Source organism: Oryctolagus cuniculus, chromosome 5, assembly GCF_964237555.1.
Source record: "Oryctolagus cuniculus chromosome 5, mOryCun1.1, whole genome shotgun sequence".
Taxonomy (NCBI): Eukaryota; Metazoa; Chordata; class Mammalia; order Lagomorpha; family Leporidae; genus Oryctolagus; species Oryctolagus cuniculus.
This window is the reverse complement of record NC_091436.1, coordinates 159,273,505-159,301,111: the sequence shown is the minus strand read 5'-3', so window position 1 is coordinate 159,301,111 and position 27,607 is coordinate 159,273,505. Positions and strand designations below refer to the sequence as shown.

At 44.7% G+C, this 27,607-nt stretch overlaps 1 protein-coding gene across 2 annotated transcripts in view; it reads right to left on the bottom strand.

The window, feature by feature from the left end:
• Positions 1–27,607, bottom strand: part of NEDD9 (neural precursor cell expressed, developmentally down-regulated 9) — a 208,051-nt gene that overhangs the window by 106,345 nt on the left and 74,099 nt on the right. For both annotated transcript variants that reach the window (XM_008262389.4, XM_070074409.1), the window contains exon 2: positions 19,814–19,976. In XM_008262389.4, the coding sequence (XP_008260611.2) occupies positions 19,814–19,825 (12 nt within the window). In that variant the 5' untranslated portion in view covers positions 19,826–19,976. The remainder of the gene's footprint in view (positions 1–19,813; positions 19,977–27,607) is intronic.

Genomic DNA, 27,607 nt, shown 5'->3' with positions numbered 1-27,607 from the left:
TAGATTCACATCCCAAAGAAATGAAATCAGTCTGTCAAAGAGATATCTGTACTCCTGCGTTCCCTGCAGTGTTACTCACAATAACCGAGATATGGAATCAACTGAAGTGTCCACTGATGGATGAACGGATGAGGAAAATGTGCTCTGTGTACATGATGGAATAGTATTCAGCCAGAAAAAAGGTGGGAATCCTGCCATTTGTGATGACATGGATGAACCTGCTTGCTAGGTGAAACAAACCATACACAGACACGGCATGATCTCACTTACACGAGGATGGTAAAAGAGTTGAACGTATAGAAGCAGAGAGTATATTGGGGTGATCAGGGCCCGGGAAGGGAACAAATGGGGAGATGTTTATTAAAGGATTACAAATGTCAAAAGAAGTAAGTTCAAGAGAGCCACTGTACATCTTGGTAACTATTGTTTAATATATTGTACACTTGAAACTTTCCCAGAGAGAAATGTTCTCACTGCAATAAATGATGAGTATGTGAGATAATGCATATATTAATTTACTTGTATGCCACAAAGAGATACAATTTTTATTTGTCAGAAGAAAATTTTTAAAAGACCCAGTGCATGTCCTCAGTGAGTGCATAGTCTGGCTAGCAAGTTGATGTGGTCATAGGCAGCAAAAGCTGCTAGGCAAGAAGCAGAAAAAACAGAACGGGTGTCACTGTGGCAAGGTCATGGTTTACTTGTATTCGCGTATACCATTATGAGCTGAAAAGTGGGATCCTTTTCAGAATCACTCAGGATTGCCCAGAATCAGACTTTGTTTTGTTTTCTAGTGACACAGGTGCCTCAATGGGGGAGGATATTCTTCTAGTGACTGGCTTTGGTCAAGTAGGACCCACATTGAAGAAAATGAGAATTGAAGCTATGAAGGATACACTTCAGTCCGCCCAGAGAGTTACTTTTAGACAACTTCTACTCTGAAGTGTCTCAATCTTTAAAAGTCATCTCAACACCTGACTTCAGATCTCATGGTTCAGTCTTCAGTAAACCTGTGGTCATGTCTAGTAAATTTGTGGTAATGTCATACATTCAAAATGTCAAGCAATACACTCAGTTTGGAGGTGGGAGACATCGTTCAGTCACCCTAATTATGCATATGGAAACAAAGAGAGATGAAGAAAACTAGTGAAGACCTCACTAATACCAATTCTACCTGAGTAGAAAAGGAGGCTTGATGAAGAGAAATGTTGAGGTTACAGATTTTTTTATTTTGATAGGCAGAGTTAGTGAGAGAGAGAGAGATGGAGAGAAAGGTCTTCCTTCCATTGGTTCACCCCCTCAAGTGGCCACTATGGTGTGGCATGCTGCACCAATCCGAAGCCAGGGGCCAGGTGCTTCCTCCTGGTCTCCCATGCAGGTGCAGGGCCCAAGGACCTGGGCCATCCTCCACTGCCTTCCCAGGCCACAGCAGAGAGCTGGACTGGAAGAGGAGCAACTGGGACAGAATTCGGGGCCCCAACCGGGACTAGAACCCAGTGTGCCGGCACCGCAGGTGGAGGATTAGCCTATTAAGCCGCAGCGCCGGCCGAGGTTACAGATTTTTAAAGCGCAGTTTAGCTACTTATGTCCTACTTAATTGGCATTCATCCTATATGAACCTTCATTGTTGGAGGGGTGTGTTAGCATAGTACATGCACACACACATACGTGCAGGTGCACACATACACTGTAACCTCTCTCCTTATCAACATAAAAGGTAAATTCCTTGAGGGCAAGGACTAATTGCATTCCTAAGGCCTGGTACAGGGATTTGCAGGGCCTGGGTGCTCAGTGGGGCCTGCAGCTGAGGCTTTTGCTCAACCTGAAGCCAAAGCAGTGGATAAGTCACTTCTCACCATGACTCTGAGCCTCAGTCGTTTGCTCTCTCCTTAGCTCTCAGCTCTCTGATCATGGTCCTTTGGCACAGAGCACCTAAGTCCTGGGAGGGGAACAGACACGGTTTCCTCTTCTCTTTCCTCAGGAAAGCACAGTAGTAACATAAAAGAGAGAATATGGCTATCATTAGAGCACATTCCATGTGCGATGGAAGGCATGGATTCAAAGGAGTCTGGAAGGAGCGTAACAGAGTAACAAGGATGAATAATTCGATTAAATCTGGTAAAGGAATATCTAGCCATAAGATCTGGAAAAAAAACCCCGATGATGGTGCTGCAGGTAGGGTCACTGCCAGGTCTCTGATGTGACCATGCGTGTGTATCAGCACAGAATGAGAAGCTTCTGAGGCACGCAGGGGAATCTGCAGGTTAATCATTGTCATCGAGCATGGGGCAGGGCACGTAGCAGGCTGCACAGATGTCTACCAGGAAGGCCACCAGCTGCTCCCAGCCCTGCCCTGCAGCCCTTCCACTGGGAATGGAAGTTGCGAGAAGAAAGGGACTTGTGTTTCTACTGAGGCCACTCAGTGCTTGATAGGTAATGAGACTGGCAGCATGGTTTTTTGGCAGAAACATAAAAACAGCACCAAATGGCTACTTAAGTAGATAGTGGGAGGTTGGAAGACTGAAGTCTTTCTTGGACAAAAGGTCAACATTCATGAGAGGGGGGTGGGGAAGTGGTGGAGGAAGAAATTCCCAAACAAAGGCTGCAAGTTAGGCTCAGGAATTTGTCTTAATTAGCAAAAGAAGCAAGCCAGGAGTGTGTTTTTGGATCCTCAGGAGTAGGGGGTAGAAACAGACAGAGCAGGGCAGGTGAGAAAAAGGTTCTGAGAGGAGCCCCAGCCAGTCCATTGGAGAGGTGCTGAAATACACATGGACTTGCTGGCCCTGGGCCCACAGCAGGGTGGGCCTCTCAGGATGGGGGAGGGGTCCCTTTCTTCTAGAGTGAGTCTGATGTGAAGGAGAGGCGATTCTGTTCGCCGTCCTGTAAATCTCCCCACTGGAAGGCAAAGGGGACTTTGCTTGGTGCCTCCCCAGCCAGGGAGTGAGCTTCCTGGCCAAGTGGCTGGTAATCCTGCACGTGCCTCTCCACCCACCCAGGTGATTCTCCATCTTGTCTTCAGGGCTCTGTGCCCTGGAGAGTGCTCCTGGTTTCTCCCTGGGTCCAGCCAGCGGGAAGCTCCAGTTGGAGAACAGAGGTTAGAAAGAGCGTAGGGGTTGGGTGTTTTTCAAGACGCTGAGTTTCTCCACAGCTTCAGCGTTCACCCTTCGGGCCTACCTTAGTCCCAGCTTCCCACTGCCTCCGATCTCTGGGTATCAGAACACCCCTGGATGGGTCTCTTATCCATGCCCACACCTCTGGCTCTCTACTGTGACCACCTGAAGTAAATTCTGTTCCTGGGCAGACCCTGCCCTGATAACACTTTGTCCAGTGTCATGTGCTCTGTCCTCTCTGCTCCGGCTTCATCCTTCCAACACGTCGCTGACGAGGCTGAGGCACAGAAAAGTTAGGGCGCTTGCCCAAGGTCATATGGAAGTGGCAGAATCAAGGCTTAAACCTAGGCAGTTGAATACTAGATCCTGAACACTTAACCGTGGATCCACTCTCTCTGCCTCTCTGCTTGAGATCCCCGCCCTAGCCCCCAGCAGCAGTTATCAGCAGTCGGAGGTATGAGATGGACAGATCTGATGAGATCACTAAAGAGCAACACTCGACAGCTACACAAGAGCTTAAAGAGGGCCTTGGAGATTTTGTGCAAGAACCCGCCCCCCCCCCAAAAAAAAAGAAAAGGGGTTATAATCTGGGTTTGTTTAATGCCTAAGCAAACTGTACCTAGGGCTGTGAACTTCTTATTTTATTATTATATTGTAGTCATTATCCCAAGTCACTTTAAAAAAAAAAGTAGAATTATTGCTTTATTTATATTGAGGGAAAGGGAATGTGTACCTTTTTGAAAGCTTTTTTTTTAATTTTAAACCACAGAAGGTTACTCTCAAGCAGGGTAAACTTAATGTGTCTGGAAGTTTCCCTTAAAATACATTGTTTCCAGTTGCACTCTAGATAGCAAATGAATGAGGTGTGTCCACAAATACACCTACTGCCCATTAGCGAAAGTGAAGAAGTGAAGTTCACCTGCTCTTGATTCATGGCCACAGCTGACATTGTCATGATCCTTTGTGGGTGCTTAGGCAGAGACACAGGAGCTTGCCAGGCCATGGTCAATGCCAAGGACAGTGCCAGCGGCTCATGCTGTTGGAAACCAGCACAAGAGAGTGAAGGCTGTGTGAATCTGTGCGTGGGCTGCTGTCTCCTACTTGTTATTGTTCCTTTTCTTTTTTATTATTATTATTATTATTTTTTTTTTGACAGGCAGAGTGGACAGTGAGAGAGAGAGACAGAGAGAAATGTCTTCCTTTGCCGTTGGTTCACCCTCCAATGGCCGCTGCAGCCGGCGTACTACACTGATCCGAAGCCAGGAGCCAGGTACTTCTCCTGGTCTCCCATGGGGTGCAGGGCCCAAGTACTTGGGCCATCCTCCACTGCACTCCCTGGCCACAGCAGAGAGCTGGCCTGGAAGAGGGGCAACTGGGACAGAATCCGGCGCCCTGACTAGGACTAGAACCCGGTGTACCGGCGCCGCAAGGCGGAGGATTAGCCTAGTGAGCCGCGGCGCTGGCCTGTTCCTTTTCAACTGGGTTGGAATCTTCCAACTATCTGTTCCGGACAGAAGACCAAACAGCTTCTATTCCTTTCTGATGATTCTCCAGGCTGGTCCTGTTTACATCTTTATGCTTGCCTGCGAAAGCTGCTGTTGTGATGTGAGGGTGGTTTATAAGCTGCAGGGCAGGGGCAGCTCTCTGCTGTACCCACTGTGAGCTGAGAAGCCAGGGCACTGACCAAGGGGAAATTGACAGTGGCTATTCTCATTGCCAGTTAACAGCTCTCCTCCTCCTCTCATCCCAAACTCATTTCCTCTTTGCTCTTTAAAGGCTAAATGCTGCTTAGTATTAGCTCACCCTGAAGACAAAATTGCAATCCAGGTGGGCAGGGAAACTTGGCAGTGTGGGGAGAGCTGAGAGTGGCACTTTTGCCCAGGCTCAGCTCCTGCTGAGGGAGATTTCTCCCCTCTGCACTGTGGACATCTGGGACCGGATCATTCTTTGGGTGTTTAGCAGCATCCCTGGTCACTACCTCCAGATGCCAGTAGCACCCATATCCCCCTCAGAGTGACAATGACAAATGTCACTGGATACTGCCAATATCTCCTGGGGGGGGGGGGTGCGGAATAAAACTGCCTCTGGTTGAGAACCACCAGAGAGGAAGATACAAGTATACATCAACCTTCAATTTCCATTTGACCCTGGGGTTAAGGGACTAAACTAACATCTCAGTGACTTTCCCCCTAGCCTGGCCTGTGAGATGTGTGGGCTGTTGTCGTCTGTCAAAAGCCTTGTCATGTGGCTAAGGAATGAGGCCTGTTCTATATGGGAACTTTCCAGCAGTCCAAGATGTCCCCAGGTGGGATGAGTGACCCCAGCAGTGGCTGTTCTTCCCCTGTAGCACGGGCTGAGTTTCTCTTTTTGCCACAGTGGAACCATTCTTGCCTTTCTCCATGCATGGACTCCCTTGATGGACTCACATGCCTTGTGACTTCAGGTTGAAGGGAAGTAAATGTGAAATCAGGGTGTTTATCTCGCAGCTTCTCTCCCCACCTCTGCAAGGCTGTTGCAGGCTGGTGTGCCCCTTACCAGTCGCAGCTGTGTTGAGTGGGCCACCTTATAGCCCTCTGCTTGCTCTGGCCTTGGTGTGGTGAGGGAGGCCTTTGTCATACTAGTCTTGGCTACTGCGTGGCTCCATGGTTGGGCTATACCCTGTCCATACTCGTAGCCAGTCTTGGCAGCAAATCTGAGTTCCTGGTTCAGTTAGGATAATCTGATTATTTCCTTTATGGTTACTTCTTTCTAGGACCTTGTCTAATGCATGAAGTTATGGAAATTTTATTTTGAGGATGCATGGACTTTCAATGTGTCTTCCAGCCCACCTGTTCTATGACACTGTGATAGGCATGGGTGAGTGTTTCAATAATGAAATACTGGCCTGAAAAGAAACTTTTCACCTTTGCTGATGGATAATGGATACTTATTAATAATCTTCTATATTAGGATTATTGCTGTGGAGGAAACACAGGCTCCTTTACAATGGCAGGTACTTGTGCTGCAGGTGGTATTAGCTGTTGGGCCAAGAACCACCTCTTCAACTCTTTTCTCTCTCAAAGAACCTGACTTTTTTCATTCTCTTCAGAATAACCATGCCCTTGAGAGACCATGGGCTCTTCCCAGCACTGAGGCATGACAATTGGTTTGGATTGTTTTTCCTTCTAAGATTATTTTAGATGTGGGCAGGTGGTACAGTTTTTGGCTTAGTTGAACAAAGAATTCTGCAAAGACGCTGGAGGTAAAGTTTCCGCCTTCTTAAAGAGAGACTCAATAAAGGATGGTCCTTTTGTTTCACATTGGTGGATAGCTGGACATTGGTGTGAAAGGATGTAACATCTGGTGCTACAGCAGTTATTTTGTTATGAGGATGAGAGAGCTGAAAGATGAAGCTATAATTCAGTATATTTGCTGAGGCCAAAATGGTGAGGCCATTCTCTACCTCTTTCTTCCTCTAAGATACACAGCTTAAAATCTGTATCCAATCCTTCAGTGTGAGGGGAAAATGGAATTAACATGTAAGTTTATTTTGGTGCAAAGCAGTTTGAAACCTGTGAATACCTTTTGGATGATATGCGTTTTCCATGAACTTTTTGAAGACCTCTTTCACCACTGTCTTCCTAGCACCAGTACCTCCTGCAGGACAGGATCAGCCCCTCACGAGTCTTCTTGCCTCCCCTCTGGCCACCCTACAGTTGATCTTTATCACATCAGCCCCAGTGATCTTTCTGAAATAAGTCAGCCATTATAAATTCCCTGTGCAAAACCTCTAGTTGTTTCCCATCCTACTCAGAGTCTACCTGAGCGCTGTTATGATCACCACAGTGTTTGCAGGATTTGGCCTTTGGATACCACTCGAAAGATTCCTTCACTGCAGCCACACAGGCCCCCTCAAACACATCCAGCTCACTTCTAGTTTATGCCTTTGGCACTCACCATTCTCATGCCTGGAGTGCTCTTTCAGCAGCTGGCCTCCTGTCACTCATGCCTTTACTTCTGTTCTCTATTCAACAGTCACCTCTTTTCCATACTAGCTCTCTCATTCTCCATCTCTTTCCTCTGCTTTATTTTTATTCTTGAAATTCGCCACTCCCTGACTGTGTCTTATGGATGCATTTATTTGCTTATTACCTGTCCCTCTGACTTGGAGATAAGCTTTGTGGGATCTGGGACTTTGTTTTCTTTGCCCTTATGTCCCTGTACTTAAAACAACACCTGGCCAAGGTAAGCACCCTTACTGGTCAGTCAAGATTTGCTGAATGAATGAATGGCTCTAACACCATCCTGTTAAGAGCAGGGAGCTTAAGTAGAATCTCAGGTTACAGAAAAGAACTAAAGGCATCCAAGATGATTAGAACCCAAATCCTTCCTCTCCTGGTCCAGGGCACTATTACTTCATATTGTCTCCTCCAGGCATAAGTTAATGATTGTTTTTCCTTCAAAGGTAATTTGTGTTATTTTATAGGGAACAAAGTCATCAGGCATAGGGCCTCCAATTAGGCAGTTTGTGTCAGCAAGCCAGGAGAGTTCATGCATGACAGCATGTGTGTGCAAGAGTAGAGGGTAGTACTGGTGGGTGAGAGGAGGTACAGGCAGTCTTCCTGGGTTTGCAAATCACATCACATAATCAAACCAGTAGAGCGGGTGTGAAAGATGACCATGTTACTTTTTTACTTGAGAGCCATTTTCATTTTCATGAGTCAGCTTTCTGAGGATTTTGGAAACAATGAGTGAAAATGATTTGTACAACTTCTTCCTGCTCCAGAACTCAAGGTAGGCCAGAGGAGGGGAAATAAGTCAATAATAAGGCTAATTGTGAGGTTTGCCTATCATTATGAGATCGGATATTTACATGTCTACTGTAGTTTCTTAAACAATGGCATCCAAAGAATTTAATGTTTGATACCTGGGTCAGGTCTTTTAACAGACCTGCTGCCAGCAAATTCAGTTTGGCCAAGGATGTTCAAAGCAGATGGAAAGCATACTTGAAGGGGTTAACCACATGGCCTAATTTGCTTTGTCAACTAGTTGTTTCTAATCTTTATAGGATGCTAACCATATTCTAGATGCTATGTTAGCACTGTTAATAATAATAAAAGCAATAGTGCTAATATTTATTAGTTTACTATATCAATAGTTCTAAGTGTTTAAGGAGCTTATTTAATCCATAAGAAGGCCTGTATGAGGGAGATGATACTATTTCGTACATTTTGATGGTCAGAAAATTGAATTCTAGAAAGACTATGAATTTCCCAAGACCTCTTGATGAAAGTAGGATTGCTGGAATTTGAACCCAGGTTGTCTGAATGCGTAGCTTGTGCTATTAAACTTATGATCTTTCATTTAATGCTCACAACTCTGGGAAATGGGTATTTTCATCCCCTTATAATAGCTCTTGCATTGTGTGCAGTAATAAACCCAAGTCTCTGATGTAGTAACTTGTCATTCTTGAAGGGAACACTGATTATTCTTCCTTCTATTTAGACCAAGTCATGTTTACAGCACTCCATCCACAGAATAGGTCAAAACATTGCTAGAAAAATTAAAGACAAAAGTGAGTGAAGAGATATAATTGTGCCTGGATTAGAAGACTCAGTACCAACAAGATGTCTGTTTCCCCTAAATTAATTTAAGCATCATCCAAATCACAATCTTAGTAGACTTTTTAATAGAAATTGGCCAACTGATTCTAGACTTCATATGGAAATACAGAGGACCTAGAGTAGTAAAAACAACAAAACCAAAAAGCAAAAACTTTATATAAGAAGAGCAAACTTGGAGAACTAAAACTACCTGATTTCAAGACTTGCAAAGCTATACTAATTAAGGCAGTGTAGAATCAGCTTAATATACTACAAATAGATCAATGGAACAGAAATAGCCCTCCCTCCCAGCCACATACAATCGTATGTGCACACACATACACACACATGCACACACACTCTGACTTGACAAAGGTAAATAGAAAATTTAATAGAGAAACAATATTTTCAACAAATAGTGCTGATACAATTGGTTATACATATGTAAAATAATGAATTTCAATGCATAGCTTTACCATATAAACTCAAAATTAAGCAGAGATAAATGTAAAACCTACAACTCTAAGAACACAGGAGAAAATATGATCTTGGCTTAGGTGAAGATTTCTTAGATACTACACCCAAAGCAGAAGCCATTAAAAAAAATGAACAAATAGGACTTCATCAAAATTAAAAATGTCTGCTCTTCTAAGGGCACTGTTAGAAGAATAAAGAGACAAGTCAGCCACTGGGAAAGATGTTCAAAACATGCACATCTTAGAGTATTGTATCCAGAAAACATAAGGAATGCTGAAAACTCTAAGAAAACAACCAAATACAAAATGGGCAAAATATTTGGACATTTTATGAAAGAGGACATAAGATGATAAACACAGGAGAAGAGGCTCAACATCATTCATCATTTGGGAAACACAAAGTAAAACTGCTAGTTCTCACCACACAGCTACTATGGCTAAAATTAGAAGAAAAATCTGACCATACCAAGTGTTGACAAGGACATAGAACTGGAACTCTCATATAGTGTGATGGGAACACAGCTTGGCTTAGAAAGTTAGGTATACACCTACTTTGTGACCTAGTCACCTGTTAACCAGGTACTTACCCAAGAGAAAAAAAAAGTGTGTGGCCACACAAACCCTTTTGCATAATAGTCATATGGTTTATTTCTAACTGTCTCAAACTGGTAATAACCCAAGTATCTATCAAAAGTGAATGGATAGGCCGGTGCCGCGGCTCACTAGGCTAATCCTCCGCCTTGCGGCGCTGGCACACTGGGTTCTAGTCCCGGTCGGGGCGCCGGATTCTGTCCTGGTTGCCCCTCTTCCAGGCCAGCTCTCTGCTGTGGCCCGGGAGTGCAGTGGAGGATGGCCCAAGTGCTTAGGCCCTGCACCCCATGGGAGACCAGGAGAAGTACCTGGCTCCTGCCATCGGATCAGCGCGGTGCGCTGGCCGCAGCGTGCTGGCCGCGGCGGCCATTGGAGGGTGAACCAATGGCAAAAGGAAGACCTTTCTCTCTGTCTCTCTCTCACTGTCCACTCTGCCTGTCAAAAAAAAAAAAAAAAAAAAAAAGTGAATGGATAAACAAACTGCTGTGCATCCTTATAAGGAATTCTCAGCAACAATGAGTGAGAGAGATTTTGTACCTCTCAGTTTACTCCTCAAATGCCCACATTGGCCAGGGCCAGGCCAGGCTGAAGTCAGAAACCAAGAACTCCATCCAGATCTCCCATGTAGGTGGCAGGGGCCCAAGTACTTCAGCTATTCTCTGCTCTGGAGTTTTTAGCCCCCATTTTTAAATTACATTTTTTATTTTTAATTGTGTGTATTTATGGGGTATGGTATGAGATTTTAATACACGTGTGTAGTGTGTAGTGATCATATAAGGGTAATTCACATATCTCCTCAAACATTTATCCTTTCTTTGTGTTGGAAATATTCAAAATCCTGTTAGAGATTTTGAAATATGTAATCAGTTGTTGTCAACCATAGTTTCCCTACTGTGCTCTAGAACATTAGAAATTATTTCTCCAATCCATCTGCACCCTTGTATCCTTTAATCACATTGTGTCCATCTCTCCCTCCCTACAACACTTCCTAGCTTCTGGTAGCCATTATGCTACTCTCCACTTCTGTGAGGTCAACATTTTGGCTTCCACATGCAAATAAGAACGTGCAGTATTCATCTTTCTGTGCCTGATTTATTTAGCATAATGTCTTCCAGTTTTACCCAGGTGACTCCTTTATGGCTGAATAATATTGCATTGTGCATACAGACACTACATTTTCCTTATCTATTGATCTGGTGCCGTGTGTGTGTGTGTGTGTGTGTGTGTATTCCCACTGGAGATTCTGTAGTGAGCCTTCTGACTTGATTGTCACTTAAACAGGTTTTGAGTGAAATCCAGTGACTCTAGTGCACAGTATTCCAGGCAGAGTTGAAGCTGGGGGCAAAGAGTGGAGAGGAAACAAAGATAAGACACTAACCTGTCACCCAGCAGGTGAGAGGTGCCACTTAACCTTCCAGCTTCTAGATGCTGAATTTTGTAATGAGCTGTCACTCTATTTATCACCTAACAATGACTGCAACTGGATAAGGTGTGAAAAAACCTGGAAAACATTACCTTGTCAGTTGCATTGGTTTGTTTGGGGAAGCTGTCGACTGTGAGGTCCCAGATCACATTGAAAGTCAGCATGTGGCCTGTTAATATGCTTAGGCTCTTTCCATGCTCTTAGCTTGCAGACTGTGTTGGCTTCCATTGTGATCTGTCAGATCAATAAAGCCAGCCACACTACTGGAACAACTCTATCTTGACTTTCTATGTGATTATAGTTACGCAGAGCTGGTTCAGCTGGTGTTCACAGGGCACATGGAGTAGGAACTGAAGTGTTTCTGGGCAATATTACTGCCTGCCCAGGTGTACCCCATAATACAGCATGGTTTCAGGTCTGTTAAGTCCGTTAAAGTGATTTTGCTGGCATGCTTAAGGTGGAACCAGCTCACAACATCAAATACTGTTACAGTCATTTAAAGTAATAAATACAACAGACGAGTAGACCAGAATGCTTAGAGGCAGTGCTGTCCACAGGTTCACTGCATGAGGAGCACATTGGCACCATTGGCCTGGTATATCCAGAAACTCAGAACAAAATCTCTCAAATGGATCTTCAGAGGTTCCTGTGAATGACTTGGGGTGCCCTGGTGCACTGTGGAGACACTGTATTATATCAAGGGACCCATACTACTTTGGTCAATGCTGCCAAGACTGACCCTCCCATGTCATCAGGCTCTGCCTTCTGAGGACATCTGTGGCCCTCTGTTTTCTCACATTTTACTGCTTTCGTGGATAACCAACTCCTCTGTTCACATAGTCTTTACCCAGTCAGGCACATTGCAGCCCACTTGACTTGGTGCTTGCTAACTTGCAATCCATCTGCAGTCTCCTCTTTAGGACACCCCAAACCAGAAGGGCTGAAGGTTAGGGTGGTTCCATACTCTTCTCTTTCACATATAGAAGGGTAGTTTCTTTTCTTTTTTCTTTAACTTCCATCATTAGCTATTTGTGTTCATGTTTTATTTTACTGAGTGTATCTCATGTGTGCATTTGACTAGGTTAACTGTAAGTTACCATTTCCAAGTTCTTTGGAGATTCTAACCTTCCATCCCTGTTCCCACTATCAATCATCGATTTAATTCCAGCTTTGCCGTAAGCTAACCTGTGATTCAGCAAACCCATTCATATGGTTGGCTTCAAAATGGGTGCTAATAAAACGGATATAGTAGTTCCCCAACTTATAAGGATTTTTTTAAAAGAAGGGGAGCAGTTAGCATGGAAAGAAGAGAGTGAGACAGAAATACTGAACAATGAAGTCATATGTCACTGAATTCTGTAGTCTTACTGTTTCTTGTATCTGATCTATAAAAGATAGGAAATGTGATTATATTTTGGAGAATGGCAGCTAAATAATTCTGATATTGTAAAAGCTGTTTTCTGCCATTGTCATAGATATTATGTAAAGAAATGCTTAGATTAAAAATGGAGCTAAATAATTCTGATATGGCTACAAACCTGTTTTCTGTTATTATATTCATATGATTTTATGTGGTAAAGAAGTGTTTAGATTAAATCAGCACCATACTTTCCAGTCAAGTGACAGGTACTGTTTTTATTGTATTTTTATTTTTTTTCTCCCTGGCTGTTAGGAGGAAAGGGAGAGGGCATATCCTAGAATGTTAAAATTTATCCAAGAACCTTAAAAATAAGAGAGCTAATATTTAGTCTTTAATTAGTCAACACAGATATCCAGATGAAAACTTGAAAGGTTCAGACAAAAAATCCTATATAGATGTAAAACTTTTTTGATAGTAAAGTTGGAATTTTAAAAATGAGCGCCTAATTAGCTGATGAGCTAGCAGTGGTACAGACAGAGGAAGGACAAGTGCTTGTGCAGGTCTACACAGAACAGTTCTCTGTGCTTCCTAGACAGCTTTCAGCAAAGCCAAGGGGATCGCACTTGCTGTGCCCATTTTCTCACTCTGTTGGGTGTATTTTGGAAGCCTCTGTGTCTTCTCAGTGTGATCTGTACTACAAGGAGGACAATCCTTCCAGACATATTTTCCATGAGCCAGTGTGATGGCTGCAAACCCTGCTGACACCATAACAGAACCTCTCTCCCTACAAATGCTATGTCTGTTCTCTAAGCTATCTTGACAGAATCAAACACAAAACGACAAGCCCTGGTAGGTGACTTTTGGCCTCTGAATAAAGCATGACAGGGTATTCTGTTTCTATTTTTCTTGACTCTCTCCAAAGAAATGTTATATCCCTTAGGACCCAAGAAGCCTTTCCCATAATTAGAGTTTGCTACCAGCATTTGCTTCTTGAGGGCTCCTCTCTGACCGAGAGGCACTGCCTGTAGCCGTGGGTTTCTGAGCAGGGTGGTCTCGGTCCTTCTTACTCAGGGTTCCTGCAGGGAAAGGCCTGGAAACGGGGCTCGGGCTGTACCTTGACCTTTCATGAGCATTTTAATACACCTATTGGAAGTATAGGGTTGGGTAAGGTGCCCCTTGGTGAACATTGAGCTGGGCCATCACTGATTAGCTGTGACTTTACTGCTGTGCCCCAACTAAAAAGGAAATCTGAGGGTTGAAAGGGGCATCTACGTTCCATCTAAGGCAAACACTCTTATCACCTGTGCACTTCTTTGTATCTCACTGCCTTCTTTGGGTCAAGGTTGTTTACATGACTGAGTTCTGGCCAGCAGAGTGCAGGTAGAAGTGACTGACTGTGCTTCCCAGCCTGCTCCCAGCCACGATCCACACGCTGTCTTCTCGTCACCTGCATTGCTGAGCATGAAGGACCCTGAGAAGGTGAAGCTACCTGATGGAAGAAGCCCACATCCCTGAGGACAAGCTGCCAGGAGAGTCATGGCCATCCCATGAGTGAGGACAACAGGACTGTGCCAGGACTGAGGGACTACGTGTTACTGCAGCTCTATTGCAGCCTACCACGACTAACATGTCTCCCAGTTAAAAAACACCGTCTAAGGACAGGCAGAGCACAGGGGAGAGGTAGAAAGAGATTCATACACAGGCAGGAGGCACTAGATGTAAACCAACTGTTTAACTGGAAGTTATCCTCAAATCTATTTCTCTAAATGAGTCAGTGGAAAAGCAAGGAAACTCTGGATAATCTTTAATGGGTAAAGGATACACAGTTCTTTTTCATGCAGTGATGACTTTGTGTGTGTGTGTGTGGCAACACACAGTTCAAACTAGGGGAAAGAGTTTTTGAAGGAGAATAAAGGCAAATTGTGGGGAAATAATGATGGAAACCTCTGTCTTCAAGAAAAGAACCTAGAATAGGTCTGGCTAACAGCAACATAAATCGAAGGAGGCTCGCCCATTCCTGGGTTTGTGATATTTGGAGATGGTGAGGATGGGGTCACCTTAAATTTCTCAGTGATTGTAATGTTTTTATTGTACTGCTTCAAGAGTCTTCTTATGAAATTGATCAGGTCTGGGTGGCTACTGATCCTTTGGGGAAAATAGACTATTTCTGTCATGTTCTGACTGTAGTCCTTTTTCAGAATGAATTCCCACAGATAGGGTTTCCATCTTGACATATTTTTACTGAGAGAAGGTACCATTTTCATGAAATCCCCAAAGCTTCATATTTTAGGATAAATGAGGCTTGTCTGTGGGAAAAGAAGGCCACAGAAGACACTGTGCAACCACAGGACCTGGTGTTAAGTCAGAGGGAGTGTCTGGTAGGCATGGGAAAGCCGATCTACACCGTGCGGTCAGTAACTACATCTCAGCTCCTATTTACTTTCCGGATCTTGGGCAGTGTCTTCTTGGCACTGTCATTTCTGCAGCCTGGCGGGACATGGTGATCTATAATCAAACACAGAAAACTTCCAGAAATCCCATTCAGGGAGCTCCGTTTCCCTTGATTGGAACAAGACAGTTAATCTCCATCCAGATGTGTCTCTGCAGGACTGGTGACACTTACACCTGCACGACACTTCATCTTTGAATGTGCTTCTCATTTTCCAGACAAGCCCAGGGGATCAGCATTCATCCCCCAATAAAATTCCTGTCTGCACTAAATTGCCTTTTAGTGGTGATTTATACCTCAATAAAACTACCCATTGAAGGGGAGAATTGGTTTGATTCTATAGCTGACATGATTTGTACGTGTTTTGGTCCTAGAATACGCAGTATTTGTGCAAAACCTTTGTCTCTATGATGTGCAGTGGTGTGAGGAGCACACCTACATTCACAGAACTCAGGACAGTGGGGACAGCGGAAGTGTCCATGGTCTTCCAAGCACAGGAGTCTCTGGGCTCTTACATAAAAAATAATTCAAAAAGTCCATGGAAAAACGTGGATTATCTTTTAATTCCATTTCCACCCATATTCTTCTAGGAGTCAGTAGCCACAGCCTAAAGCAGGGGGCCTTAGATTTCCTGGGTGTCAGAAACCTGTGTGAAGCCTGGTAAACTCACACCTGACTGGGCTTCAGGGTAGACTCCCTGAATTAGAGTTACTGGGAATGAGCTGGGGTCCAGGATATGTGGTTGAACAGTCTCTACAGGTGACTCCAGTCACTCCAGGGTTTGAGAAATGCTGTGTCTCAAGTAGGAGATGACACCTCTATTTCTGTTTGTAACCAGTCTCCACAAATGAACTCTTTGCTGCAGGAGAGGAAAGGAAGCTACTGCTTTTTGGATGCCTTCCTGGTCAGGCAATCGCATTAGAGGCTCCATATATTTGTGCTTAAATCTTGCAACAGTCTGACAAAATTGGTTTTTTGTACAGGTGTTACTGGATATTCAAAGAGGGCAAGCAATATTAATAAATAGCAGGGCAGAAATTTTAACCCAGATATACAATGTGATGCTTTGATAGATGTATATGTCGTTAAACAGTTGCCACAGCCAAGCTAATTAACATATCCATCCCTTCCTACAGTAATTGCATGTGTGTGTGTGTGTGTGTGTGAGAAAGATCTGCTTTCTTAGCAAATTTCAAATGGACAGTACAGCAATGTTAACCATGTCACTGTGTTGTATATTAGATTCATAAAGCTTGTTTATCTTATACTGAAAGTGTGCCTACCAATATCTTCTCAATTCTCACAGCCCCAACCCCTGGTCACCCTCATTCATTATCAGCTTCTGTGAGTTTGGCTTGTTCACGTTCCACATACAAAGTGAGATCATGCAATATTTGTCTTCCTGTGCTTGGCTTATTTCTTTTAACATAATGTCCTCTAGATTCATCTGTATTGTCACAATTGCAGGGTTCCCTCTTTTTTCATACTAAATAGGATTCTGTTGTGTATATGTATCCCACATCTTTATCTGTTCATCTGTTGTTGGACACTTCAGTTATTTCCATAATTTGGTCTTTATGAATAATGCCATGATGAATGTGGGAGCGCAGATATCCCTTGCTGGATCACATGGTAGTTCTGGTTTAACATTTTGAGGAGCCGCCATACTGCTTTCCATAATGACTGTAGGTGTGTATATTCCAACCAACAGTATATAAGGGTTCCTTTTCTCCACATTTGTGAATCTTTTGACTTTTTGATAAAAGCCACCCTAACAGGTGTGAGGTGCTGTCTCATGGTAGTTTTGGTTTGCATTTGCCTGATGGTAGGTGATCTCGAGCACCCTTTCATATACCTTTTGGCCATCTGCATGTCTTCACATGGGAAATATTCAGGTCAGTTTCTCATGTTTGACCCAGGTTAGCAGTTTTCCTGCTATTGTGTTGTAGGAGTCCCTTACATATTTTATATATTAACATGTTATTAGGCATCTTATTTGTCAACATCTTACCCCATTCTGTAGGTTGTTAAACATTTCTTAGGAAGAGAATGGTGAGGCCTTCTGTTCACTTAGGGAAAGAAAGCAAACTCTGTAATCGTGTGGGATACTGAGGTGGACCACCCAGGGGCCCCACGTCAGGCCGAGCAGCTGTGGAAGGGCTGAGGACTAGCAGCTCACAGCCCAGCCCCCTCTTGAGACTGTCCTCAACTGCAAAGAGCCGCCCCCGTACACAGGCCTTCTCACTGGGGCAGCACGCGTCCCATGGCCAGTATAGGCGTTTCCCTAATGGATGCTTCCAGCTTGAGAGGGCCCTTGTGATTGGCTGGGGCCTTTCCTCTAACACTGACTTCCTCCTCTGCAGAATCCTGCTTCCTTCCCATGCACGGTGTTCCTGAGAGTGCATCCTCAAACCCTCCTGCGCCCCAGTCGCCGCCTTTGAGTCTGTGTCTCTGGAAGCTTGACCTCTGATGCTGTTGGACCGCATTGTCCTGGTGCTTGCATTATGCTTATGTTTAAGCAGTGTGATGGGCCGATTGTGAGCGCCTTCCAGATTCATATGCTGAAGTCTGACCCTCAGTACCTCGGAATGTGGCTGTATTCGGATACAGGGCCCTTGCAGAAGTAGCTAAGTTAAAATGAAGTCACGAGAGTGGACCCTAATCTAATTTGACTGGTGTCCTTGTAAGAGGAGATGAGGACACAGACACAGACACAGACAACAGAGCATGTGCAGACACAGGGACAGGGCACCATCTACAAGCCATGGAGAGGGGCTCAGGAGACCCGACTCTGCCGATACTGTGATCCCAGACTTCCAGCCTCCAAAACTGAGAAAATAAAGCTCTGTGGTTCATGACCTCTACTGGCTAGTATTTTGTTACAGTAGCCCTAGCAAATGAATACGGCAGAGTGAGTTAAAAATCTTCACTTGACCGGTTCTTTCACCTTTGCACTTAAAGAACACCTTAGAAATCTGCACAGGTTACATTGTCTTTAAGGTATAATGAAGGGAACTTAGCATTCTCCTTGGATGGAGTTTTTGTGTTCCATAAAATAGCTCAGAATAATCATATTTTAAAGGTGTGATAAGAGTGTGTGTTAATTACTTCATTAACCTGTGACAGTTGTAAATATACAGTATGGAAAAGTACTTTGGACCTGTGGTGAACTTGGATTTGGTAGGGGGAAAATGGCAAAATTTTTGAGTTCTGTCAGTCAACACATTTGGCCCTCAGTGAAGCAAGAGCTTGGTTTGGCTTTTGTCTTTAGATAAACCATCATCCACCATGCCCAACTGCCAGCTTCCTGCCCTGGTCTGAAGTGGACAAATGCCAAAGAAAAAGGGTTACAGTTCCACAGGCTGGGTTTTAGTCCTGCAGTTTTTCAGAGCTGGCCCTCTAGCCCCCCCAGTGGTACGCTGGTGAATGCTTACCTACCTACCAGTGCTTAGAGAAAGAAACAGATGGGGACTCGCTTGAGTTTCAGCTGCTCTGCCTCCAACTCACTCCCCACTAATTCTGGGAAAGCCTCAGGAGAAGGCCAACTGCTTTGAGACCAGGATGGGGTTGCTTTGACCTAGACTGGGCCTTTGCAGCCATTTGTGGAGTAAACCAGCAGAAGGAAGATAGTGTTTCTCTCTATCTCTTTCTTTCTCTTTCCATCTTGCCTTGGTTGGGTAAAAGTGGCTGACCCAGTGGATGGGAGATCTCTCGCTCACTCTTGGCAATCCCTCTGTCTGTAATTCTGCCTTTCAAATTAAATAAAAATAAATCTCAAAAAAATCACAGTAGTATGACAATGAGACTTGTTCTTAATGACTTTGAGGGGGATTTTTAAAAATTAGTTATCTAAATGTTTAATGAAAGCATTTGTCATTCTGTTTACTTATAACTTTTCTCCTACACATGAAATGGGGGCCTGCTTGGATTTTTGTGGCTGAACAGGGCTTCTTTTGTTTGTGTGCAGGTTATGGATTGTTCTTTATGAGATAAAGAGAGTATTTATTGATCTCAACACTTACTGATTTCAACATGTAAGGGAATTATCCTTTTTCTTTTGAGCAAGTTATTTTATGTGAATTTTCCACTTCATCCTCTAAACAACCCTCCTACCACCATTTTATGAATGTAGAAACAGGTTCAAAAGGGTCAAGTGATGGGCTGATGGTTAATTCCACTGCTTGGCATACAGGCGAGGCGTGAGTCTGGGTCTTTGTGACCCCGCAATGCCACCACCCTGGGACAGCCAGTGTTTCCACACTGTGATCTGCAGCGCCACCGCATTCCATGATGCCTGTTCCCTTTGAAAGTCAGTTAGTGGATGTGATTATATATCATTTATTCTACTTAATTTTAATAAAACATTTAGGAAGTCTTGATTAGTTAGGCAAAAATGATTATTTTAACCTTAACCTTCACCCCAGACCAGGTGGATGTTCTTGTGGAGTGGCTGAATGATCTCAAGACAGAGAACGGAGGCACCCAAGAGCTGGCTACCTGACCTGGTGTTCACCTTCTGAATGGTTCAGTGACAGTAACTTGCAGCCTTCCTTGTATACCAGTTGCACTAAGCTGAATGCTCTAAGTGTATCCAAGAAGACTGTTTGATCAGAGACTTCTGAATGGAAGAGGACTTCCTGAGCACATAGTGTGTCTACGTAAAACAGTTCACTTAACAGAGCAAAATCAGCGGGTCTAGAATTAACATATTCTTCTTCGTATGACAGTGGAACACCATTTGCATTACTGTTTTAGAGGAATTCATCTGAGCCACACCGAGAAAGGGAATCACAGAATGTGTGCCTTTTCTGTCACTACTCACCCTCGCCCACATTTTCCCCCAAGGGCTGTAACTGCTCCGGGTCTTGAAGAAGACAGCCCCAGTGTCTCAGTCTGCTGGCCACTCTCTTCCTTCTCATAACTAAGGAATTCGCGATGAGCTCCCGGCAGCGGCTGACATCACAGAACTTAACACCTTCCTGAACCTGCAAAGAGAAGTTATAGAAACATAAAGGTGGTTAACACTGGGAGGGGTGGAGCTGCTTTTCATCCTTTAACGATGGCATCATTATAATTGGAAAAGCCAACTCCATAGTCTCGTAAATGGAACCTCATTCATTCATTCATTCATTCGTGCCTGCAAGAAAAGCATCGCCAGTGCTCTAGCCATGCCAAAGGATACATAAAGTATGACCCTGTCCTCAAGGAGCCTGCGGACCAGTGGGCAGACCAAAACATACAGTGCCACACATGTCACGGCTACTCTGGTGAAACACACAGTGGGAACAAAGGTGGCAGAAGAGAAACCCTGCATCTTGAGCGATGGACAGGTGTTTCTCATCCATGGTAGAGGTGACAGTGAGCCCTCATGGCCTCTAAGCTGCAGTTGCAATCGTTGCTTTCACTTGTTTTTTTTTTTTTTTTTTTTTTTTTTTTTTTCCTGGCCTCCATGCCTGCTGCCTCATTATCCTCCTTTAAACTAATTTACGGTGTTGCTGCTTTTATCAGCTTGAAGCCACCGGCAGCTTATGAAGGTCACTGGAGCCATATGTTTTTCTTGCTTCCCGAAAAGGAGGAAAACTGATGTTTTGGAAATGTGGCTTTGAAATAGTTCAGAGGCAAAGCCCAGAAAAAATAAATCGACTGGCCTTTTGGTGGGTAGTCCTGGCCAAGTTTTCACTTCCCTTTCATTGTGTGACAGCTATAAGGTTCAGTTTTGAGGGAGGGAGGGAGGGAGAGAGAATGTTTTTATGGATCATCGTTGAAACACAGCTCAGAAAAACCTTGACATTTAAACTACACAGGGCACATGGAAATCTTTTTTGAGAATTGGCAACCTGAATCTTTGTCAAAGGAAAGTGTTTTCTCCATCAAGAGTGAAAAATAAAAACTAAGTGGATGTTAAAAGGCAGAGCAGAAAAATAAGGGTTGTATCTGGCACAAAGTAGGCACTGGGCAAACCATTTATGCACCCTCCCAGCTGCCCTCCCGAGAAGCTCTCTTAGGACTGGTTTCCAAGCAGAGGGTCATTGGCAGTTGGGCTCCTTTCGCTTGTACCAGGATGGGAACAGCCTCCTGTAATTTTGGTCTGATAAACACAGAGTTTAGAATCTTGGCTAAAAGGAGGGACAAGGCATTTTCCTCTGAGGCACTTGCAGTGGCTGGGCCAGAGGACATGGCCCATGACTCATTTGCTCTGCCTGAGCCCTGGCTTGCATGGTTACCCAAGCAGCAGTGAGAGTCATTGTTTCTCCAGCATTCTTGTTCCCCTTCAGGTGCTCACACCTCAAAGCATTTTAACTGCCCAAGGTGCCTTGAGTTTAGAAGGCAACCGCTCAGAGCTGATTTGTCTACAGGGATCCCATAAACTGCAGCAGCAGGTATCTCATTTATATATATGTATTAATGCACACTTTTCATTTATACTTTACTAGGAAATACAACACACATACAGAAAATAACATAAAGCAAATGTATAACTTAACAAATTGATATAAATGTAACCATCACTTGGGTTAAGACACGGAGTACTGCCAGGACCCCAGATGCTTTCCACATTTCTCTTCCTTCTCTTATGGTAGCACTGCCCTTAGCCCCATGCAAGGGGGACCCCAGACAGGGTGTTGTGTTTTTGAGCTGCTAGCTCTCCTTCTGGCATGCACCCTATCAAAAGGAGAGGAGTCTATAGAGGCAAGAGACCATGTTCACCTGGAACCCGTGTCTCCTTTTCTAGAACATGTGCCACATGTACTGGGACATCGATACAGCCCACCCAAATGATCCTGTGTCACTTCCAGGTCTTCGGGAACTTCTTCCTCTGGTCTACTTTAATGAGGGGTGGCCCAGAAGCAGATATTTGAAGAAGGCCACGGGTGACTGTTAGACTTGAAGGCTGGGAAGTGTGCATGCATGAGTACCCAGGCCCTGAGCTATGGGGTGCAGAGCAAACATTGATGAAGAGGTCTGAGGGCCAGTTTTACTCTGTGACAAGCTCCCCAAGAAGCCCTGAACCACTCAAGAATTCTAGGATTCCACATGGCCTTCCTGGTTGCCATGAAGAGATGTTTGTCCAAGTGGGAGGGGAGAACATCTTTTCTTTAGCAGATTATTAGTTGAATTTATAATTTTTAGGTATTTAGGCACAGAATATGCATTTTTCCATTTGTACATATACCTTAAGCCCCATAATTTTTTAATAATGCTCCAAGTAATGCAGAAACTGTATTATTTGGGAGAATATCAGATATTATTACTTTTACAGTTCATGAAAATAATCTGAAAATATCCATTTTGAGATGAAGTCATAAAAGAGAATTACTTACAGTAGATACTATAGATTTTTTATTTTAAGACAAGCAAAGCAGTACTAGAAATGTATTTGTTTCCAGTTAGGGCATGTGACAATTTTCTGTTTACATTTTCCAGCAGGGGTAGGCCTGTCAAAAGGTACATATCCTGACTTACAATCTTCCCTTTCTTCATTTTCTTTATATTTGACCCCGTTAAGTATTCATTTCTACACACTGCAGTCACTTTTCCCTGTTTCTGAACTTGGTGAAAATGGATCAGATGCTGTGGGTTCTTTTGTGTTGGCTTCTGCTCAGCATTATGTAAATGAAGTTTATGTATGTTGCTACCTAGAGCTGTACGTGGTAGTTTTTATTGCTGAATGGTATTGTGTGGTGGGGTAGACCAGTATTCATCCTTCTATATTAATGTGGATTTGTTGTTTCCAGTGTCTGGTCATTATAAGTCATGTTGCTATGTAGATCTTTTTCTAGGAATGGGATTGCTGGATGATAGATATACATTGGTTTAACTTGGTTGGACAATACCAACCTCTTTTCCAAAGTGGTTGTACCAATTTATAGTTTCAAAGGAGGGTATGCTAGTTCTCAATGCCTCTTCCTGTATTTGGTATTTCTTTAGCATTTTAACCATTCTGTACTAGGAATAATTTAATATGCCATCACTAGTCTAAAAATTTTCTGGGGTTTCTTTACAATTATTTGTATTTGAAGATATTGAAGAGATTGTAGTAACTTGAAGTTTTGAGTTGACTGCTAATAATATTAGTGGGGGTATATATTATCCATAGTTTTAATTTGAAATATGGTAGCTATGGGAAGATCTGTGGCCTTGGAAGATTTATAGTACTAAAATTCAAAATCTGAACAGGTTTGGCCAGTACAGCATTTGAAACCAACACACCAGCTACATACACAACTGGTGTCATTCTCATCCTCTCAAAGAGATGTGTATGCTCTGAAAGTCCTGGCAGTGCTGGACACAAATTGTTGGGACCAATATCCAGCTGGGACCAGTCAGAACCAGTGCAGAGGATGGAGATCAGCTGGGGAGGCCATTGGCTTGCAGCTCATTACCGGGCCACATCTGGCAGCATCTGTTCTGCCAGGAGGCAGCAAGAATCATGCGCTCCATCATCAGAAAGCAAGAGACATGGGCAAGCCTCTTCAGCAGAAATGGGCACAGCCTCCTCACATGCTCACTTCCTTCCTTACCCACTTCTGAAGCCCCTGGGCTTCCCCACTTCCCTCTCTCTTGCCAATAGACTCCACCTCCTAGCCCCTTTGTCCTTTCTGTGCATTTTCCTTGCCAAAGCCCAACCTTGGATGGACTCAGCTGTTTGCTTTCTCTACATCAGTTGTGCAGCTGTTGAGCATTGCTGGAAAACCACACACCCTGCCGATGGTACCACTGTAAACTCATGGTCCCCAACGCCATCTGGGCCCTTGTTACCATCAGGTGGCCCCTCTCTGCTTCCCTGGACAGCTCACGCTCCCATTCTTCTATTTTTCTATCAATATGATAATAGATCTTCTTCGAGGATACATTGAGTGCCTACTCTAGACACAGCATGAAGACTATGTCAGATTTCTTCATAGTATCTGGTTTCATTGCCTGTCCCCCTTCTGAGCACAATCTTGAACCTCACTGCCAGTCTCTGTAGTCAGTCTCCCCTCCTGCTTCCAAAGCCATTCCTTCTCACTGCACAGGGACATTTCTGTACATTATCTCCTTTCTCTCTCCTGACTTGTTTTCAGCAGTGGTCAGATAAGCTTACATCTCTCACTTAAGAAGCCAGGATCAGGGACTTCCTTAGCTGTCCATGTTCTTCTGCTCACATGACCTTCATCCAAAAAGGACAGCAGACAGTGCTGTGGACTGAATTGTGTCCTCTGAAAATTGATGTGTTGAAGTCCTACCCTCCAGTATCCCAGAATGAGGCCTTATTTGGAAATAAGGGTCGTTGCAGATGTAATTAGGTTCTCCTGGAACTGGATGGGCCTGTTATCCAATGGGACTGATGTCTTTATGAAAAGGTAAAATCGAACATGGACAAATAGAAATTGCTATGAAGAGACACAAGGAGAAACAAACCATCCACAGCCAATGAGAGAAGTCTGGAGCAAGTTCTTTCCACACAGCCTTCAAAAGAGACCAGCCATTTTGACACCTTGATGGTAGGCGTCTGGCCTCCAGAGATAAGGCATTGCTGTTGTTCAAATCCCACACCTCCCTCCTCCAACCCTCAGGCCCTGGTATGTTCCTAGGGCAGCCGCAGGACACTGCTGTTCTCACTGACTTGTGCCACTTCCTGGCTGTGGCACCTTGTGCAAGTTAGTTTGTTTACCTCACCAAGCTTCAGTCTCTTCATCTGTGAAAGGAGACCCTGGAGCATTTACTCATGAGATTTGTGTGGAGATTAAATAAGAAGCCAGTAACATACTGGTTGCAGGGCCTGGTTGCATTGCCCCCTCCCAGAACTTCCCCAACAAAACTCATAGATGAACAAGAGACACTTATTTCTCATAGTTATGAAGCCTGGAAGTCCAAGGCCAGGGAGCCAGGAGAATTGGTTCCATTCTGAGGCCCCTTCTCTTGGCCTATAGGAGTGTTCACAAGGCCTTTCCTGGGTAGGTGGTGGGAGAGCGAGACTGAGCGAGTGAGCTGATGTCATTCCTGTGAGAGCACTGATCCTGTCAGACCTGGCGCTCACCCTGTGACCTCACGTAACCAGAATCACTTTTTTTAGAGGCCCCATCCCGAAATCCAGTGACATTGGGCACTAAGGCTTCAACAGACATTTGAGGGTAACTCAAACCTTCAGTCCCTAACAGTAGCATACAGCGTAGGAGAGGTGTCCAATACTATTCTCGTAAGAAGTCCTCCATGAGTCTGCTCTTTTCTCCAGCTGTTGCCCAGCTCTCCCTCCCCTTCTGAGCCAAGTCACCCATATTTCTGTCCCTGCTCCCTCCCCCCCACCACAGCGGGCTCCTGTTGTCCCCTCTTCCTCACCAGGGCACTCTTCCCACCATCTTCTCCTTTTGAATCCTTCTTGCTAACTGACCCACTACCAAGTCAGACTTCACTTGACATCTCTGCAGCATTGGAGACCATTGAAGATGTTTCCTCATTCAGAATCCATGCTTTTCTTTTGGAACTGATCTGCCTGGAGTGTTTCCACTCCTGTCTCTCTGCCACTCCTTAAGGTGTTGAGACTCCAGAGTTCTGTTCCCAGCCTCCTCTGCTTTCTCTGTGCACAGGTGACAGGGTTCACCTACAGCAAGGAACCCAGTTTCCACCAGCAGCCTCTCCAATCCACACCTTCCATCAGCTTCCCTGTTCAGCTCCACTCCAGTGTCCCTCTCCTGCTTCATGCTCCATCTCTCCAAAAGACACTGACCTAAAACTGCAGATGAACATGTGTGGGCTTTGTTGTGGGGAGCAACTCGGACTAGACTGTTACTGGAATTAAGACTTATTCTATGCATCTGCTCTCCCACAATATGGCGCTGGGAGAGGAGTAAACAGCTTCTACCCAGCTGCCTCTCACCAACTTGACAAGCTGCAGGAGCTGCTCCTGATTGGAGGAGAGCGGCGTGCTCGGCGTGTGGGCAGCCGAGTTGGGATTGGCGGAGGAGGACTATATAGGAGGAGAGAGACGGCATGGTGGTGTGGGTTGGTTGGGGAGTGCGTTGGAGAGTTCGCGGGGAAGTTCGTTACTTCGTTCTTTCTCATTTCTCTCTACTCATTCTTGCTTTGGGAGTTTGCTGTTTACTTATTCTTACTTTACTATAGAAAGGACTTGTAAAAAAAAGGAACAACAAGCGCCCGGTCCGGTGCGGCTCCTCCGCGTGCGGAGGAGCAGCAAGTGGTGCCGTGACTCGGATAGGAAACCTAGGAGGGAAAGACCGGGAAGAAGTGGGAAATTACTGGAGAGAGAGACTAGCAAAGAGCCTAGGGGAAGGCCGGACGGAAAGAGTGCCGGTGAAAAGCTAGTTAGAACCTAGGAAAAAAGCTGCGGGGGAAGAAAATTAGAAGCTAGGAAGGAGGTATTAACTGGGAACGTCTGGGAGACTCAGTCTTCCATTACGCCCACTGCTCCAACATGTCACAGACGGTACAGACAATGGAGTTCTTTGGCTACTCTTTGCCCACTGGCTACCTCTTCCTCCTGCTGGGCACCATCCTCTGTTTCTCCCTAAAGATCATCCATGGGCTAAATATGGTTTCTCTCTCTCTCTCTTCCTACTCCCCACCTCCTCGCAGCTTTTCCTCTAAGCAAGGGAAACGAGGGGGGAGGAAAATTCATGCATTCGTAAGAGCAGTCGTAGAGACGTCCCCCTGGTTTCTACAGCAGTGGAGGCAGGTGGGACGGAAATTGCGCGAGGCTGGGGAATCGATAGAAGTGCTGAAGCTGTGGCAACTCGTTGATCAGGTGCTTCAGAACCCCACGGAAGGGATCGAGTTGTTGCTTAATGAGGGGAGTGAACTGCAGGAAGAATTATGGCAGGGCAGCCAGGCGAGCAACTATTGTAACGAACAAGTGAGAAGAAAATCAAAGAAGGATTTAGAGAGCCAGGAAGCTTATGGGGGGGAGAAGGAAGCTGAGGAGGGAACCTCGCCCCCGAGAGAGATGCCAAGAATATATCCTGGCCATACAAGGCTGGCAAATTCAACCATAAAGGATGAATCACCACCCCGGTATCACCCATTGGTACTACCAAAGTTTCCTCCTGTAAAGAAAAGCCCCTTTTTTCCACATGAGATTGAAGAAGAGTGGGAGGAAGAAGGAGTGATGGAGGGAGTAGGTATGCAGGAGGAGCTAGAAAGGCCAAGAACCGAAAACAAGCAAAGGGGAGCTGTTTATAGAAAACCTGCTTGGGAGCAGTACCAGGAACCAGGCCAGGTGTTTCCTGTGATTCAGGATCTACAGGGAAATAGGGGATGGACGCCTCTTGACCATAAATTACTTAAAGAGTTACAACAATCAGTACAATTGTATGGGCCCCATGCAAGTTACACTCAGGCAATCCTTGATAACATTGGGCAGCAAGGCCTAATACCTGAGGATTGGAGAAACTTAGTAAAGGCGGTGTTAGGCGGGGGTGACTTCCTCTTATGGTTAGCTGCTTATAAAGAATTTGCGCGAGAATATTCAAAGCAGAACTATCAAACAGGGAATCAAGCATGGGATGAGGAAATGTTAAATGGAGAAGGGCGATTTGCCAATCACGATGAGCAGGCCCGATTACCAACAGCTGTCCTCTTACAAGTGAGAGAGATAGCAAGAAGAGCCTGGAAGGTGATA